Raw genomic sequence first — 16,725 nt, forward strand, 5'->3', positions numbered from 1 at the left:
ATCAACCTTTAAAGCCAACCTATTTCGATGGGGTTGAACACAAACATTGTTAGATCATAAAGGTAACAAGTGCTGTATCGAGTAGAAAGTCCCATCAAAATAATCCTCTCCTTTAATGACTCCAAACCACAAAAATAACATCCATTCTGTGCCAACTCTTTGTCTCTGAAGTAGCATAATTTAAAAAACAGCGTTATCTTTTACCTGGGGAAAGAGTCCACTGGCTTAGTGAATCAGAACCCGCCCTTAGGCTTGGCTGGAGCAGAACTATAGTGGTAGGCACCAAAATAAAACATAGCTCCAAAACAGATACTCTTTTTGACAAATGTTGTATGTTTGATGAACCTTGAACTGGATTATATGTCCTTGACCCAATTCACTACAAGTTGTGCCTTTACGAACCATATTATTTAAGTGTTGCAAAGGGTACTGATTGCTATGCAACGATTGCTTGTGAACAGATTGCCATTTGGCACCTTGTATGCTAAAACAACTTGAGTACGCCAACTTACTACCTTCATAGGGCTCAATATAACCACACACTACAGACCTTGTCTACAGCTGCTACAGTAGTTAGCTGTACAGTAGAATGACATTAGAGCAAAATGGCGTTACAGTGACTGCACAGTGAGCGATTCTGCCACCAGGTCATGCACAGGTCATACACAAGTTACATCACGGGTCACCTCACAACCGGTACCTATGCAATACAGAAAGCTGGAACACTTCAATAAGCCACTTTTGGTAAGACTGAAAAACAGCTAAGGATTTCTTTGATGAGTATACTTCCTTCCTATCTTTTCTGAAATAACAACACCAACAACAACAACAACATAATGGTGAACATTATGTTGAACTGTGTAACTTGCATGGAAATGTTTACAGATGTTTTATAACTAATTATTTTAGAACAGTAAAACCGTAAGGACTGGATGACAAAAAATAAACAAACTATACTTACGTCACACACACCTGTACCAGTTGGTAATCTATTTAAGTGAGATTTGATCTAAAAGCATGGAAACAGCAATACTGCCAGATTCACAACATAAGCACATTTCTGCGGTATTTTGAAATTCTTTTGAATGCGTACAAATACTTGCCGTATATCATCAGCCTAAGTCTCAATGATTAACCAACACTTAAAAATTCCAAACGAGGACACCAAAACAAGGTAACATAGACCAGTGGACTAACTTGACTATAGGACACATCCGAAGGTGCTGACTCTCCATGCTATCCCAGTCTCCGAGACACAGAGATCAAAAGCAAGCTTTATTTAATGGAAGCGTCATTACTACGATATCTCACCTGTCAAAAAGGCCTGGCATGTACTACACTTTTGAATTATGCCAAGGATGCTGTTCAGAGAGATGCCATATTTGATTTATTATAGAGATGATTTTATCATGACATACTTTACTGACATGTCTTTGGGGTCCTGTCAAATAAAGGGAAAGTATTGCCTGCCAGGTCATATCACAGAACATCCATAAATCACCAAACCTGCTGGTCGTATCCCACAAAATACTGTTATTATTGCTCATCTTGGTCACATGACATGTGTAAACATCACTCAGCAATGGAATGAAGAAATAAAACAAAGAAATAACAGCTACCTGGCTTGATGGAAGAAACAACTCCAGAAAGTATGATCTGGCATAACACTACTTTTTATCCCAGTTGATTGTGCTCTTTGTGCTGTCCAGGTTCTCCAGTCCTGCTCGGTAAAGATCTGCCAACCCCAGCTATGTAGCCCTCCTGTCTGAGCGCAAAAACCTCGAGTTTGACCCCTACGACCCCCCACGCGCGCCCCGGTTATGACCGCGTCTCCACTTTGGACTTGATGATGGTGATGACGCTGGTGGCGGCCACTTTGCCCGAGGGCGCCATGAGCGGCGTGGAGGTGGGGGCGGAGGCGGGGGGCGGCGAGGAGGAGGCCAGGTGACCCCCCCCCCGGGGGGCGAGCGGCGTGCGGGCCACGGCCCGGGCGAAAGTCTGCAGCGCCTCCAGCTTGGAGCGCAGCACGTCGAGCTCCAGGCGCATGCCGGCGTTCTCGCTGGCCAGCTTGCGCACCTCCTGCTGCAGCAGCTCGCGCTGGCGCTCCAGCTCCTGCCGCTGGGTCACGCGCTTGATGCGGCAGCTGGCGGCGTAGCCGCGGTTCTTGAGCGTGCGCCGCCGCTGCTTGAGCTGCACGATCTCCTCCTTGGTCAGGCCGCGCAGGTGCTGGTTGAGCTCGCGCACCGACATGGACACCAGCTCGTCGTCGCACAGGTACGTGCCATTGGCCCCCGGCTCGCGCTTCACCTGACCAGGTGAGAGAGAGAGAGGGAGAGAGAGAGGTATATGGAGGAAGAGAGCAGCCAGGGGTTATTTCAGTGCAGGAAGAAGACAGGATGTCTGACATAGGCAGAATGTATAAGGGAGGGGGGAGGCAGTCATGGAAAAAAAAAACAGGTTTATAAATAGCAGGTCGGGATTTAAAAGAGAAACGGGGCCTAATGGAAATAGAAGAGGAGCATGGGAATTTGTTTTGATTAGAAACGGCGGGGAAGGATGGCAGGGAGAGAGTGAGAAAGAGAGAGAGGAGAGAAGAAGCAAAAAGGGAAGACCAGAGGAAAAAAAATGTTGATGGACAGAAACAGAGAGAAGAATGGAGGAGAAGAGGAGAAGAGAGAGGACAGCCAAGAGGCAGCTTCACATGGGTTACCTTGAGTGTTTTGCTGGCTTTGTGTGTGGTACTCATGCCACAAAATCACCAGTTCCAGACTCTGCACCCTACTCTGAGGGGAAAGAGGGGTACGGAAGAGAGAAGAGAACAACAAGGGGAAGAAGAGAGAGAGAGAGGACAGACGAACGGAGAGAGAGACAGAGAGACAGGGAGAGGAGGGAGAAAAAAGAGGGGATAGAGATTAATTGCAGGTAGAAGGTTGCAAGAAGAAGAAATTATACTGACGCAGGTCAGTAAAAGATTCAAAGACCAGAGGGTTTAATGGTAACTATTGTTGCTAAACTCGGAGTGTCAGGAAGTATTCTCTCTCTCTCCCTCTCTCTCTCTCTCTCTCTCTCTCTCTCTCTCTGTGTGTGTGTGTGTGTGTGTGTGTGTGTGTGTGTGCGTGTGTCATGGGGAGGATAGTACAGACATCTTTTGCAGATGTAAGTTGAATTTTCTGTTGTGTGTGTGTGTGTGTGTGTGTGTGTGTGTGTGTGTGTGTGTGTCTGTGTGAGAGAGAGTGCGTGTGTGTGTGTGTTGTGTCTTGGAGTGGTTGGGGAGGGTGACATAGCCATCTTTTGCAGACGCAAGTCGAATTTTTATGAATAGTTGAGAATAATGCTGACAAATCAGAGCTGATGAGAGTAGGAAGAGAGGGAGGGGGAGGGGGAGGGCGAGAGAAATGCCTTCTCAACACATTTGGAGGAGTTGGGGTAGAGGAGGGCATGAAAAGCCCTGATCTCAGCACAGATCATGAACACAGCACCAATTACACACACACACACACACACACACACACACACACACACACACACACACACACACGTACGTGCACACACACACACACACACACACACACACACAAATACACACACACACACACACACACACACACACACACAGACAACTGAGAGGGGGGTAGTGAACCATACCGCCACTTACATCCACGCACAGCAAACACTTCAACTCACATAATGCACATCAAGGATCTGACATTAGCACTATACGAGCGAAGACACTGACCACAACCCAGCGAAATCTCATTACGTTCTTTGGCACGGCCCCTCTCTCCTGTCCTCTCTCCCCACCGCTCGACGAGCCAGCAGCCGAAACAACACTATTGTCCCTTGGCCGTTGTTTTGTTTTCGTTCGCAGTCTGAAACATGGCTGACCCGTGGGGAAATGAGATCAACGAGGTCTTTGATCAGGGGGATCGATATATAACAGTAGCATATCAATTACCGACAGTTCTTAAAACATGTGTAGGGTCATCTTTCATACACTCAACCGAATTGTATTCAATTATGCCAGATGCATTTGACGCAATTGTTAAAATCAGAAGAGGTATTATTGAGACACAACGATTTCAGCACCACGGTCAGCTCCACAGTAACCGTGCAGGAGCTGACCAGAGTCCTGACTCAGACGGGAGGGAGGCCAGTCTACATGACATCGTTCTGCTGCATGACATATTTAGTTCAACTTGTAGTGGCATGATAGGTCTGATCAGTAAATAACCCACAATAACACCAACCCTACAAATAGCACTCACCAGGCTGGTGGTCATGCAAGTAAGATACTCAGTTGCAAATCATTTATGTAACCTACCTATATAATATTGATTCAATACTTGAATATTATTATTATCATTATTATGATTATAATGAAAATGTCTTTGTTTGCATTGTACTTGACCACCTATACTTTAAACAGAAACTATACACCATGGTCTACTATGGTCTACAAAACTCTTTAAATCTTGCTGAATAAAACATTGCCCACTGGTACAGAAGCAAGTGTATTGCACTAGTTCATTGTATAAATTGTAGGCAAACTGTCAGACATCCTCAAAGAGGAATCGATTGAATGGAAAGACCCATGGCATGTGTGAGAATGTCTTTGTTTATTTTTTTCAGTCATGATGCAATTCTGATGAAATGCTTTGGAGCTTTATAACCCATGATATCCATCCGTTTCAGCACGTCTTATGCAACTTAACTAAAACCTACATAAAAGCACCTCAAACCCCATTGCCCCCCCCCCCACACCCCCCAACCCCCACCCTTCCATCAATCTTCCCCTCTGTCTCTCTCGATCTCTCCCTCATGCAACCACCAGTAAGAGGGATGAGCATTTCTCTGGAGTTGAGAAAAATGTTGGAAACATCCCTGCCAGTTTCACCGAGCTTTATCTAATCCGAGTCACATTTGATGCATCAATCTCCATGGAGACACATTTAAAGGAGCCTAAAGAAAAGATAAAGAGCCCGCTCCTCCACTGTTTTAATATACTAAGCGCCTAAGCAGACTCTTAAGGACTGCATGTGATGTGTGTGATGTTAGAGAAAAATCCCTCCCCTGATTAAAAAAACAACACGTTTGAGGCAAGGAGAAAAATAACCCTGCAACTGATGGGAACATGCACCCTTGCAAAGAGTTTCATCACCAGACCCCTCCCTCTATACACACACACTCTCTCTCACACACACACGCACACACACGGGCAGGCAGGCAGCCGCACACAGACACACTCACACACACACACACACACACTGTCCTGTCCTCTCCTGCAGAAAATTGTTTATCTCTACACCTAAAGAGCATAAGCTACCAGTGACATTATACTGCAGCTCTTTCAATAGCACTTACATCAAAGGGGTGACCAGTGAACGGTGTGAGCGTTAGGCTATTAGACGCATAAATAAGAACCCATTTTATTAGATGAACTCAACTATTCTAAAATAAAATACCCTTACTCCACACCCAGAAGCACAACATGAGGCACATACTCTCACTGTCATACACACCCACCCTCCCACATACACACACGCGCGTTCTGTGGTCAGAGGGAGTGGACAGCTCAATTTAATAAACAAACCTTTACAATATCAAACACCGTTGATACGTGAGATCTATTGTCCCTATTTCAACTTAAAAAATAGGGACACTGAGAAACTATTATTAATGCTAATGCCAACAGGTTAGTTGATGTCTTAATATAGAGGTAAGCAGACAGTGTCAAAATCCCATCCGTAAATTCTGCTTTCAAATACCTGCTGGCAGGTATGGTTGCCCGTCAAAACTCTACCCTGTCATTACAGCGACGCACAGCGAAAGGCCGAGTTGGCTACATATACCATAAGCTTCTGTTCCCCAAACAACTGGAACCAGTCCACATGATGAATCAGCAAGGAAACCAAAGAGCAAAATCCACTGCCCCGTTCACAAAACGAAAAAATATCCCAAAGAAATCACTCGCCGATATAGAAAGTCTAATGTTGTACACTCTACTTTATCAAATGACAGGTGAATAAATTCAATTAGGAACGCGTATGGGACTATGTGACCCTTCGACATTTAAATTGGAATTGGCGATTTAGACAACTACTGACAGGTGACACCAAATGTTGCACAACGCTGCCGAATAATAGATTTGAGTGTACTTATAACTACAAGTAACAATACCCGTTTGTTGGCGTTGCATGGATGAACAATACCGCGCATCCCTACCTGCTGTGGTTCTGATGTCGGCGCGGCTACAAAGATGTGATGAAGCAGCAGGTCTGAATCGCTCGCGAGTGCATGAGCTTGCAGACCACTTAGCCACCGATCTGGTGACACATTTCTCTTCCCATCCCCTTCCTGTCACCTACATAGCTCGTGATTTTACAGTCTACCGCGTGTTGTCGACTGTGATTTTTTTATTTATTCCTAATTGAGGGGAATCCCCACGCGGCGCTGCTGCACGCTTGATGTCGGTAGTAGCCTACGCTCAATAGTGACAAGAGAGAAGAACCCCTCGGTTTGGAGACGTAGGCTATTTATGTAGTGATGGTGACGTATCGCAGGTACCGAATGACACAGACGATGAGCTCATGCCTCAGCATAATAGCTGCACCAGGCATACCGATAACATGCGAATACAGTGAGGAAAAAGGCGAAACTTATGAACTTGGGTAAAATATGCATTTCCTAATCATGCGCCAATTTAATGCTAAAATTATGCATCGATGTAACAAGAGCCACAAGAGCAGGGAGAGTGTTTAGTTGAGTAATTTGACTCTTTTTTTTTAACGGACTATAGCCTATGCCACCACTTTCGAGATGCACATGTTGGCACAGACACGGCGGAGTGTATCCGATTTTGTCCTATTAAAATGTTACAGTAGGCTATATTGAGAAGAGAAAACTTTTCCAGACTTCGAGCCGTCCCTCTTGGCTGCCATCTGGGCTCCCCGTGCATGTAGCCAGGCTAAAAAGATTGCGAAAATGTCAGAGACAGTTGAGTGTTCGAATATGACCCTAGCTTGTGTGCATAGGAAAAACTAAATAAGGAAAGCAGTCAGTGTAACCTGACCTGCCGCAGGGAAGCTAACAATAGGCTGTAAGACTCGTGTATCCCCTCACCCCCCCTGCTCCCTGGCATGTCTGATTCCTCTCATGTCATTTGGATACTCATTTATTTTTGCTTTCTTGTGCGAGAGATTTATTTTAAAAAACACAATGTTGCGTGTATATCCTTGGTATAACAGTAAGTACAGTATGCACTTCTTTGTAACATGACAGGAGAATACAACATGACCGTAGCTGACAAACAATGCAACATTTCAGAACACAGCTGTGGGATTTGACAGACATAAAACTGTTGGTATGTAGTCCTGAGAAGAAAGGCCAGCTTTAAAGTGCTTCTTCCTTACAAGAGTCACAGTAAAAAAAAGAAACGAAAAAAAAATGCCTCTCAAAGTATTGTTAAGTCCACCACTACATTATTGAAAAGGCAGAAAAGAATATATCCATTGGCTTCATAATGAATACTAGTCAAACAATCTAGAATCTAACATAAATGAGTGTTAGTAGTTATTAATGACAATTATTTACTATGACTGTGTTGTTGTTGAGGACACATCTGTCACAAATAGAGATGGGTTAATCAGCAGGAGATAGGCCAAAAAGCACTTTCTCTTTTGCCATCCAACCACTAATTTGAGCTCCACACTTCTGGTCTGCAGACAGGTTTTTTTTTCTTTTAAAATGTACTTTCTCCTTGCTTCTGATGGACTGCTACATACTGTATCTCCTAGAGTTGGCCACAGGCAGGCATGGTCCTTTATCTTCAGACTTTCGCTCATGTCTTGATCATCTTTTGGTTAATTATGAGAAGGCTCAGCTTTCTTCACATTCAGTAATACATAGGATTAAACAGTGTGATGCTGATACAACTGACTAAACGGTCCGCTGCCAAAAACAATCATAACAGCATTGTCAAAAAGAGGCGAAAGCAGTGATATTAAAATAGGAGGGGGAGGAAATGGATCATTCACTATCTCTATCAATTACTGATAAAGACAATGATGGCCTATATGTATCGAAACAGAAGTCCTTATCAAAACATTACAAAAATGTAAACCTTGGGCTATTTTTGTCTTATGTTTGTCATATCAAAATAAAGGCAACATCTACGATATTGTAGCTCTTGCATGTACAACTCCTATGCGTCTACACCACTGTGCATATGTGGAATCTGTATTTGGACAGACGAGGGCAGGAGCAGCATGAGAACGGACAGAGCAGATCATGGGCACGCAGAAAGATAGAGAGACACCGATAGACAGATAACACAGCCTGCTCTGTAGTAGAGGCTTCGTAAGTGCTGGCGGCTGCTGGGGAGGGGAGGGGAGAGAGGGGCGTTCGGGATCAGAGGTGTGGGTTCATGTCCTATAGGTGGTTGGGGGGCGTTTGGGATCAGAGGTGTGGGTTCATGTCCTATAGGTGGTTGGGGGGCGTTTGGGATCAGAGGTGTGGGTTCATGTCCTATAGGTGGTTGGGGGGCGTTCGGGATCAGAGGTGTGGGTTCATGTCCTATAGGTGGTTGGGGGGGCGTTTGGGATCAGAGGTGTGGGTTCATGTCCTATAGGTGGTTGGGGGGGCGTTTGGGATCAGAGGTGTGGGTTCATGTCCTATAGGTGGTTGGGGGGGCGTTTGGGATCAGAGGTGTGGGTTCATGTCCTATAGGTGGTTGGGGGGCGTTCGGGATCAGAGGTGTGGGTTCATGTCCTATAGGTGGTTGGGGGGCGTTTGGAGCCGGGCTGTGGGTTCATGTCCTATAGGTGGTTGGGGGGCGTTTGGAGCCGGGCTGTGGGTTCATGTCCTATAGGTGGTTGGGGGGGGGGGAGGAGGGGCACGTGGATCCGAGGTGTGGTTCATGTCCTACAGACGGTGTCTGGAGATGGGGGGCGAGACGTAAGGCTCCTCAGGTCAGCTCCGTCCTCACTTCTTGTGTCTGCTGTTGAAGAGGCTGATCCCCGTGCGGACGCCCACGCTGGACTCCTCCACGCCGGGCTGCTGCAGCACCTTGTCCAGCGTCGTCTTCTTGATGGCGGCCGCCGAGATCTTCTCCTGGTCTGCCAGGAACTGAAGCTCCCTGCAGAGAGAGGAGCACAGCAAAAAAGAACTTAAAAGATCTTGGCCCAATAGCTATTGCGCAATAACATTTAAGGGCTTTAAGAGGTCCCGGTAGAGGAGAGCACTGACAGCAGATGAACTCAGCTGAGATCCTGCAGAATAATCGCTGATCATAGAGATCCTTGGAAGCTAATGGTTTTTAGAAAAGCTTTTATTCTCCACACATTGACAAGCAACGTTGAGACACGTCCAGTTTTCCTTCACAGATGAACGCCATTAACACCAATTTTTTTCCGAGAAGTTGATCTTTCTTCAACTTAAAAAAAAAGACGCCCTCAGCAGCAGAAAAAGATGGCATGGCAGCGTTTACACAGGCACTCAGGACTTTATGTTGCATTAGAGTGCTGAAAACAGACACTGCCAGCTAGAAAGAGAGACCCCAAATGTGAACATAACTTAAAGGAGAACTCATTTTTCAGATAGATCTCCATTTTTCGAGGTCACAGAGTACTGTCGGTATGAAAAAAAAAAGCTCGAGTTGCTGCAGCTACAGTGCTACACTCTGGGGGCATCTTTAAAGGGACCCTATGCAACTTTTTCATAGCCATAAAATCGCTTAGAAATCATTGTTTTGCTTGACTGACCAGTTTTATCGAAAACAGTCATATTTCCTCCCACCCCCAGTGTCCCTATCCGCTATTGTAACCTTGCAGTTTGTTCAGGAGACGGTCGCTCCCTGTTTACATCTGGAAGACTGAGATGCGTAAGGAGCAAGAAGAACCACGCTTGCAATTTATATATTTATATATAGCCTACATATGTATAAATATACACGCTAAAGCTGTCGGGGAAGCTCTGCAGTGAAATATGCAAGCTTAAATCGAGCGAAAATGAAAAACTAAACCGAAACTGTAATCACGTCTTGTAATGTGACATATTCAACGACCCGCGATATATCTGATCTGCAACAAGTTGCCAACAGCCTTGTCTTGCTCTGTTTGCTGCCGATGTCTCTGATTTGTGTCATAGAGTGGGTTTTAATTCCTTGCAACTTTTTATAATCATTGTGCATTCCTTATCCGTAAAATAAGGTGATGATCGCGTCATCGCTAAAAGTGGTGACTTGCGCTGCAACCAGCCCCTTTTATGTGAACGGCGAACGCGCACCAACTCCAATGAGGTTGACCCCGGTTCAACAAATCAACTTCTTACTCAGCGTCGTAGTACCAATTAACACCAATTAAAATGTTTTGTCAACCCCGGTTTAGCAAAGTAACCCTGGGTAGGTTAAACTCCTTTCGGAGTACAGGCCCCTGGTCTGACATAGTCAATCGGAAAAGACAAAAAAATCTGCATAAAGTGTAATCTGCACAAAATCATGCCACCAGGGAGGAGTGTAGCACTGTGGCTGCAACTTGAGCTAGGCAGCACAGATTGTTTTCGTTTTTTTTCTTCTTCCAAATAGTACTCGGTGAGAAACGGAGATCTTTGAGGAAAAACTGCCGGTCCTTTAAAGGCTCTCAGAGTTCCATGATACGGCTATAAGTAACACACGGCCTGTCCTCTGGGCAGATGTGGTGGCTCACCTTGTCCGGATGCAGGAGGCCTCCACGGCGTTGATGAGCAGACTGCGGAAGCCGCCGCTCTCCATCACGTGCAGCGCGTGGATGGTGGCACCCCCTGGTGAGCACACGTTGTCCTTCAGCTGGCCAGGGTGCTGCTCCGAGTCCAACAGCATCCGGGCCGCTCCCTGAACACACACACACACGGGAGACAAGCGGAGGGACATCACTCATAATGTCCTTCACCATGACAGCAGCAATAAAGAGGACGAGCGTCTTTCGCATCACATATCTAGTCCTTTTTACCCCCTTTTGCGTGGCAGTGGTCCAAATAACCCATGTCCTGTGAGATGTGGACTAACAGGGGAGCTACACCAGGCGCGAACCTGAAACGTTCCATTCACGTCGCATATGCTGCAGCAGTTAATAATCACTATAATCAATGAAAGTAGCTACACTAGACGCAACAAAAAAAATAGACCAGTCTTCTCAAATGGATTTAACACGCTGCAAACGGAACGCTTCAGCTGTGCGCCTGGTGTCGCTCGCCTGTAACAGTGTAGAGGTCTACCATTACGAAGCTGTGACTGAACTTACCAGCAAAGCCTGAGCTCCTAACCGCACGGCCAGTCTCCTCGGCAGGCCCATCTTCACTCCACCATCAGCGAGGGCATCCACTGCAGTAAACGCCTGTTTTCACACAACAACGAACACATAGTCAGCAGAAGTCATGGCTGTACAAGATGGACTTGTTGTGAAGCTCATCCGAGTCAGGGAATTGAAGCAGTCACACAGTGACGTTAGGCTGCAGGACTAAAAGCTGACCAGTGGGTGTGGATGATTCACAACACTGTGTGGATGATTCACAACATCGTTTTAAGAAGTTGGTGATTTTTTGGGGGTGAGGGTGTTTATCGGTTTTCTGAAATATCTGGTTTAAAAAAAGGGTAGCACTTCTGCACTAAGTTCTGACCAAGATGTAGTGAACATCAAAACGTTAGTCTTTTGCTGTGCATTAAAAATTAATTCTTAGAAAACATCTGTGTTGCTCCGGTATCCCCCATCAGAAATATCTAGTGTAAGGCTGGCACATGGCCTTAACAACCACACACTACTGATACACACACTCAAATTCATGTCACCACCCAACCCCGCATTGGCAAGCTACAAAGAATTCCGAGGCTCTTGTGTTTTCACAGCAATGGGGCAGTGGGGTGGCAACCCTGATGCATATCCCATGTTTGAACACAAACAAGATGAAGTGTGTACAGCGTTTTGGAGTACTCCGCTCCACTCGTACTCCCCTCAGCCGTGAGGCTTGACAAAAACAAACAAAACAAACAAACAAACAAACAAACAAACAAACCAAAACAAACACACACACACTGTGTACAGTGTTTTGGAGTACTCCGCTCCACTCGTACTCCCCTCAGCCGTGAGGCTTGACAACAACAAACAAAACAAACAAACAAACAAACAAACAAACAAACAAACCAAAACAAACAAACACACACACACACGGGCGAGCGCAGCACTTACGTAGGCCGGGCCGCTGCCGCTGAGGCCGGTGACGGGGTCGATCAGGTCCTCCTCCACCTCCGTGCAGAAGCCCACGCTGCTCATCAGCTGCTCCAGCAGCCGGCCGTCCTCCACCTCGGCGTGCGTGCCCGTGGCGTACACCGTGGCCCCCTCCCGCACCACCACGGGCGTGTTGGTCATCAGACGCATGACCTTCGGGCTCTGCCGGTGCTGTCCCAATTTCTGTCCCCAAGCAAAAGCAAAGCAAACACCATCTGTTCCTGGTCTAAGGTGTACTGTTTAGAACAGGTATCTGTTCTAAAACTCATCACAGTTCTAAGGGCTGATGGAATAGCAAGTTGATATTATATATATATATACACCCTATGGTCTTCAATAAATACAAACTTTTATGGCTGAAAGCACTTCCTGAAAATACTACGCAACATGCATCCAGACTGTAGAGTCAACGTAAAGCAAATATTTTGTGTCATAATAAAAGTCTTTGATAAAAGTCTGCTCAAAACGCGGGCACTCGGGCAGGTACTTGATGGAGATTTCTGTTCATTACGACCTGCTACTGCTATATATTTCGGGGGTGCACCAGTCTCTACAGCAAGTACAGACAGCTGTCTGAGAGTGTCGGCAGGTGTCAGCGAGACAGCGCACAGGGGCCGCACATTTTTGAGGGTAGTGTTACAGACTAAGCCATGACTGGGTAGGCACAAAGTAGCATGCTGCTTCAGCTTGATGGTAGGTGGCAGCATGGCGTGTGGTTTTTGGTGAGGCCTGCATGATTGGACTTTGTGTTTTAGATAAAGTATTAAAACCAACACGAGCACAAATTGGTTTGATTTGTTGTGTAGAGTCACGTTTTAGGAGTAAAAATCATGACTATAAAATGCAGACTATGAAAATTAACAGACATAACATAAGGTCATCGTAATACATTTCAGGGTCTGGTGTTGGTTTCTGCTCGCCCTAACACCGCTTCATAACAAGATGTTAAAACTAGCCTGGCAACTACACCTGACCAGCTCCAGCCACATCTGTTACTAAAGCTGTAAAGTTCAAGTGCTCGATCACAATGGGGAAATGGGGGGGGGGGGGGGGGGGTCAAAACTCACTACCGCCCACAACTAAATTCAGGGTGGATAAAATATGTTCTTCTTTATCAGGCTGTGGCTGGAAAGGGAAGTAGAATTACTACTGCACTGCTGCATTAGAGGCATGTTGCAGCTTCTAGTTTATGTCCCAGGGCAGCCAAAAGAAAGCCCTTGATGGTAAAATGTGTGTTGTTTAATCACTGCAATGCCCTGTGATGCCTGGGGGACGGCTGGCCGGATGGTATATTCTATTGTCATAAAATAAGCCTGCAGTTCTATGCCAAGCGCATTTGTGATGTGAGTGCTATGCTTCTCAGCTGACTCCTGACCTTTTCAATGGAGCCGATGGTCACTCCGGCAGCGCAGGACACAATCAGGTGACGGTCTTCGATGTCTGAGCCAATCTCGTCCAGCACAAACGGGATGATGTGTGGTTTCACAGCCAGAAACAGAACGTCGCTCTTCTGCACCGTCTCTTTGTTACTGGTGGTGAAGTTCACTCCCATTTTCTACAGACACACATCATTTCTCAGTACACAGTTGTCAGGCACCCTCACACTGATACAGACATGTTTTTATCATTCTCAATATTACATGTGTACTATCACTTGTGTGTGTATCAAGCTGCCTCTATTACTTTGTTCAGCGCATTCATCTTGAAACCACATGATGTTGCCTAACAGCTCAATGTGCATGCATGTGTAGGCTATTTGTATGTGTGTGTGTGTGTGTGTGTGTGTGTGTTCTGTACTTACTCTAAGGCTAGCCACAGTGGGCAGGTCAGTGTCAGGAGAGCTAGCAGTGATTCTGTGTGCAGCAATAACACCTGTGGGAGGAGACAGAAAGACCCACACACTTAAAAATCATTGCACTCATAGGCTTCCTCTGTTAGCTATGTGGCAGTATCTGCAACAGGAATCTAACACAGAAGCATACTGTACATAACTGAAGCTGAAAACAGTCATCTAAAATGAGTACAAATGTTTAACATAGCATGTCTATGATGTTCTCTATATCAATATAAAACTAAGACTTTTAATGAAAACTTTAGTTATGGCAGCAACATTATAATAAGCTTGTTGCAAGGTTACCTGCAGCTGTGAATCCCTTCACCAACGCTTGAGCCAGCTGGCCCGCTCCGATGAAGCCCACACTCATGTTGATCCTCGAGTAGTTTACTGTAAAGTCGAACACACCGTAAGCCCTTATTTGTTTATTGTGGATCCAAACATGGCTTTGTTCAGTCTGGCATCATTGTCAAGTGTTCAGATCGAGCTATTTAAAGATTATCCAACAGATACTTCCTGGTCTACGCGTACAGCTATTGTTGGTTTACTTGTTCGAGGCACTGACAGCGCAATGACAACGTCTGTGAAAATGACTTACCAAAAAGATGTGGCGACGTGGAATGTGTCCAGGGCAATGCCAGGGGACAGGGCCGTTTTATAAACTGCTTGAATCTTCGAACAACGTGGCGATCTCCTTCACGCGCCCGACGCGCCTTTGTTAGAGACGGACACCAAGCTACACCAATCGTGTGAGCGATTTCCGTTGCTTTCATCCAATCGCTGCGTTGATACGTCTGCCTTGGCCTCTTATTGGTCAGTTGTGCAGGCGCTTGGGTCAGTGGCGCAGTTGCATCACTTTCTGTGTGCGGTGGGTGGGAGCGGAGAGAGTGGCAACATGTATGGCAGGAGTTTCACCGTTGACATACATCCCGTCGAGTGACCTACTTTCGGAAGGTGTAGGTCAGTTGCTATAGTTGTAATCTGTTGGACATACTTTAGTGATCATACCTTTCATTAACCACAGTTGTTCTCAAATTACATTTACGCTACATTTTATGTTTTTAAAAATACTTGGAATTAATCCCATGTGTTAATGTTTAAATTAACCTAAATCAGTTCACCAAGACTGCGAAAATAGTTGGTCATATCTTGTCTCCATTTCTAACTGCCCTATGCTCCCAAAACTTTGATGCATTTCTTCATCACATCCATCCAGACTAACAGCATTCTTTATGGTAGACCTACATCATCCAAATTCCTAAATACACTCCACATCCAGAACTTGCTGCTTTACTGTCTTCCTGTCCCAGAACAGATCCATTTAATCTCATCATTCACAATGCTCCCCGTAAACAGGCCCCCTCTAGCCTACCTCACAAACCTGCTGCTCCATCACAACATTCCTACCAGTAGCCTGCTATGCCAAATGCCTGCAGTGCACCACTCACCATAAGCATTGGACTTGGGGGTGACCAAGCATTCTCCATAGCTGCCATATCCCTCTGGAACAGGCACCTGGAACAATCCCCCCAAACATATCCGAGACTATGTTCCATCCAAATATCTTCTCAAAAGCAATCAAACTATGTGTTTTATACAGCATTGTAGGCCAGGTTATGTTGATTTTTTACTTATGTTAAGCATCTGCGAGTGTTCTGAAAAGAGCTGTACACTGCCAATCAGGTTGCACAGATCAGACCTCAACATTCCACTGCTAGACCAGCTGATCTGACTGCATCTTCTGCTCTGGGTCATTGAGTCATTTATCTTAGTAGATTGGCTCCAATCAAGCGTCAGAGTATAGTATGGCATTGCAAAATATAGTGACAGCCTTCAAGCCACATGTCATGTGTATCTCCTATTTCACCACTGCCACTTCCCCGGACCATTACATTGACTCCACACTCAAACGCTTGTCCAGCATTTGGTTTGCGTCTCACGAATCTTCATTGTTGTCTGAACCTTTGTCTGTTCATGACACTTTTTTTCAGCCATCCTGTGTCCACTATCTGTGATGCTTTGCCCATCTTTGTCTTTTCCTTTTTTATGCCATTTTTGACATGACGCACTCTTAAAACGAATGTGTTGGAAACTACACAAACCGTGTTGCCCCTATCTGGCCGTAGAGAGGTGCTCACCACATTAGTGTTAAGAGTGTTTTCTGCCAAGAAAGCCAACATCCTGAAGTCTCCCCATCTGTTGACATTGACACTGCAGTTATTATTGAATAATGCTGCCAGTGGAAGACCTGTGAGACATCTGTTTCTCCAACTAAACACTTTAATGTATTTGTCCTCTTGCGCAAGTGATCACTGCTACTCCCCCCACTCAACTTTCCAGTCTGGAATATATGTTTCTAGAAAAGACACCTTAGTTAATCATTGCTGAGCCACCATGGTATGGTACAACTCTAGCTCAAACAACGACCTACTCGCAACCTATACATTTACTAGATCAGCTATAAAGGCACAACACAGTGAAGGTTAAGAATCAACACTTACCTATAATGAGTGTAAAATCATGATTTAAGTGTCCCAATATCTTCATTATTACAGCTTCTGCTCACGTGCAATCAATAGCTAAGAGATAAGAAGGTGGATGTGTTCACTATATTCCACTCATTCATATCGCTACATA

General features: G+C 45.5%; 2 protein-coding genes across 3 annotated transcripts in view; both read right to left on the reverse strand.

Annotated features, from left to right (window-relative positions):
• The window catches only part of LOC134076474 (transcription factor MafG-like), a 7,120-nt gene extending 655 nt beyond the window's left edge, over positions 1–6,465 (reverse strand). Inside the window, exons 1-3 of one of the 2 annotated variants that reach the window (XM_062531550.1) lie at positions 6,223–6,465; positions 2,711–2,778; positions 1–2,307 (exon numbers count right to left, since the gene is read on the reverse strand). The exon at positions 1–2,307 is cut by the window's left edge and continues 655 nt beyond it. In XM_062531550.1, the coding sequence (XP_062387534.1) occupies positions 1,819–2,307; positions 2,711–2,746 (525 nt within the window). In that variant the 5' untranslated portion in view covers positions 2,747–2,778; positions 6,223–6,465 and the 3' untranslated portion in view covers positions 1–1,818. Of the gene's footprint in view, positions 2,308–2,710; positions 2,784–6,222 lie in introns of both variants that reach the window. The other variant, XM_062531548.1, reaches the window with a different exon arrangement.
• Positions 6,466–7,659: 1,194 nt separating this feature from the next.
• On the reverse strand, positions 7,660–14,807 carry pycr1a (pyrroline-5-carboxylate reductase 1a). Its single transcript, XM_062531551.1, has 8 exons — positions 14,687–14,807; positions 14,392–14,478; positions 14,056–14,126; positions 13,630–13,809; positions 12,216–12,437; positions 11,274–11,366; positions 10,701–10,864; positions 7,660–9,133 (listed from the first exon to the last, which is right to left on the reverse strand). The coding sequence occupies exons 2-8, from the start codon at positions 14,456–14,458 to the stop codon at positions 8,980–8,982; spliced, it is 951 nt and encodes a 316-aa protein (XP_062387535.1). The 5' UTR covers positions 14,459–14,478; positions 14,687–14,807; the 3' UTR covers positions 7,660–8,979.
• Positions 14,808–16,725: the final 1,918 nt, after the last annotated feature.

Source organism: Sardina pilchardus, chromosome 3 (assembly GCF_963854185.1).
Source record: "Sardina pilchardus chromosome 3, fSarPil1.1, whole genome shotgun sequence".
In the NCBI taxonomy this organism is placed as follows: Eukaryota; Metazoa; Chordata; class Actinopteri; order Clupeiformes; family Clupeidae; genus Sardina; species Sardina pilchardus.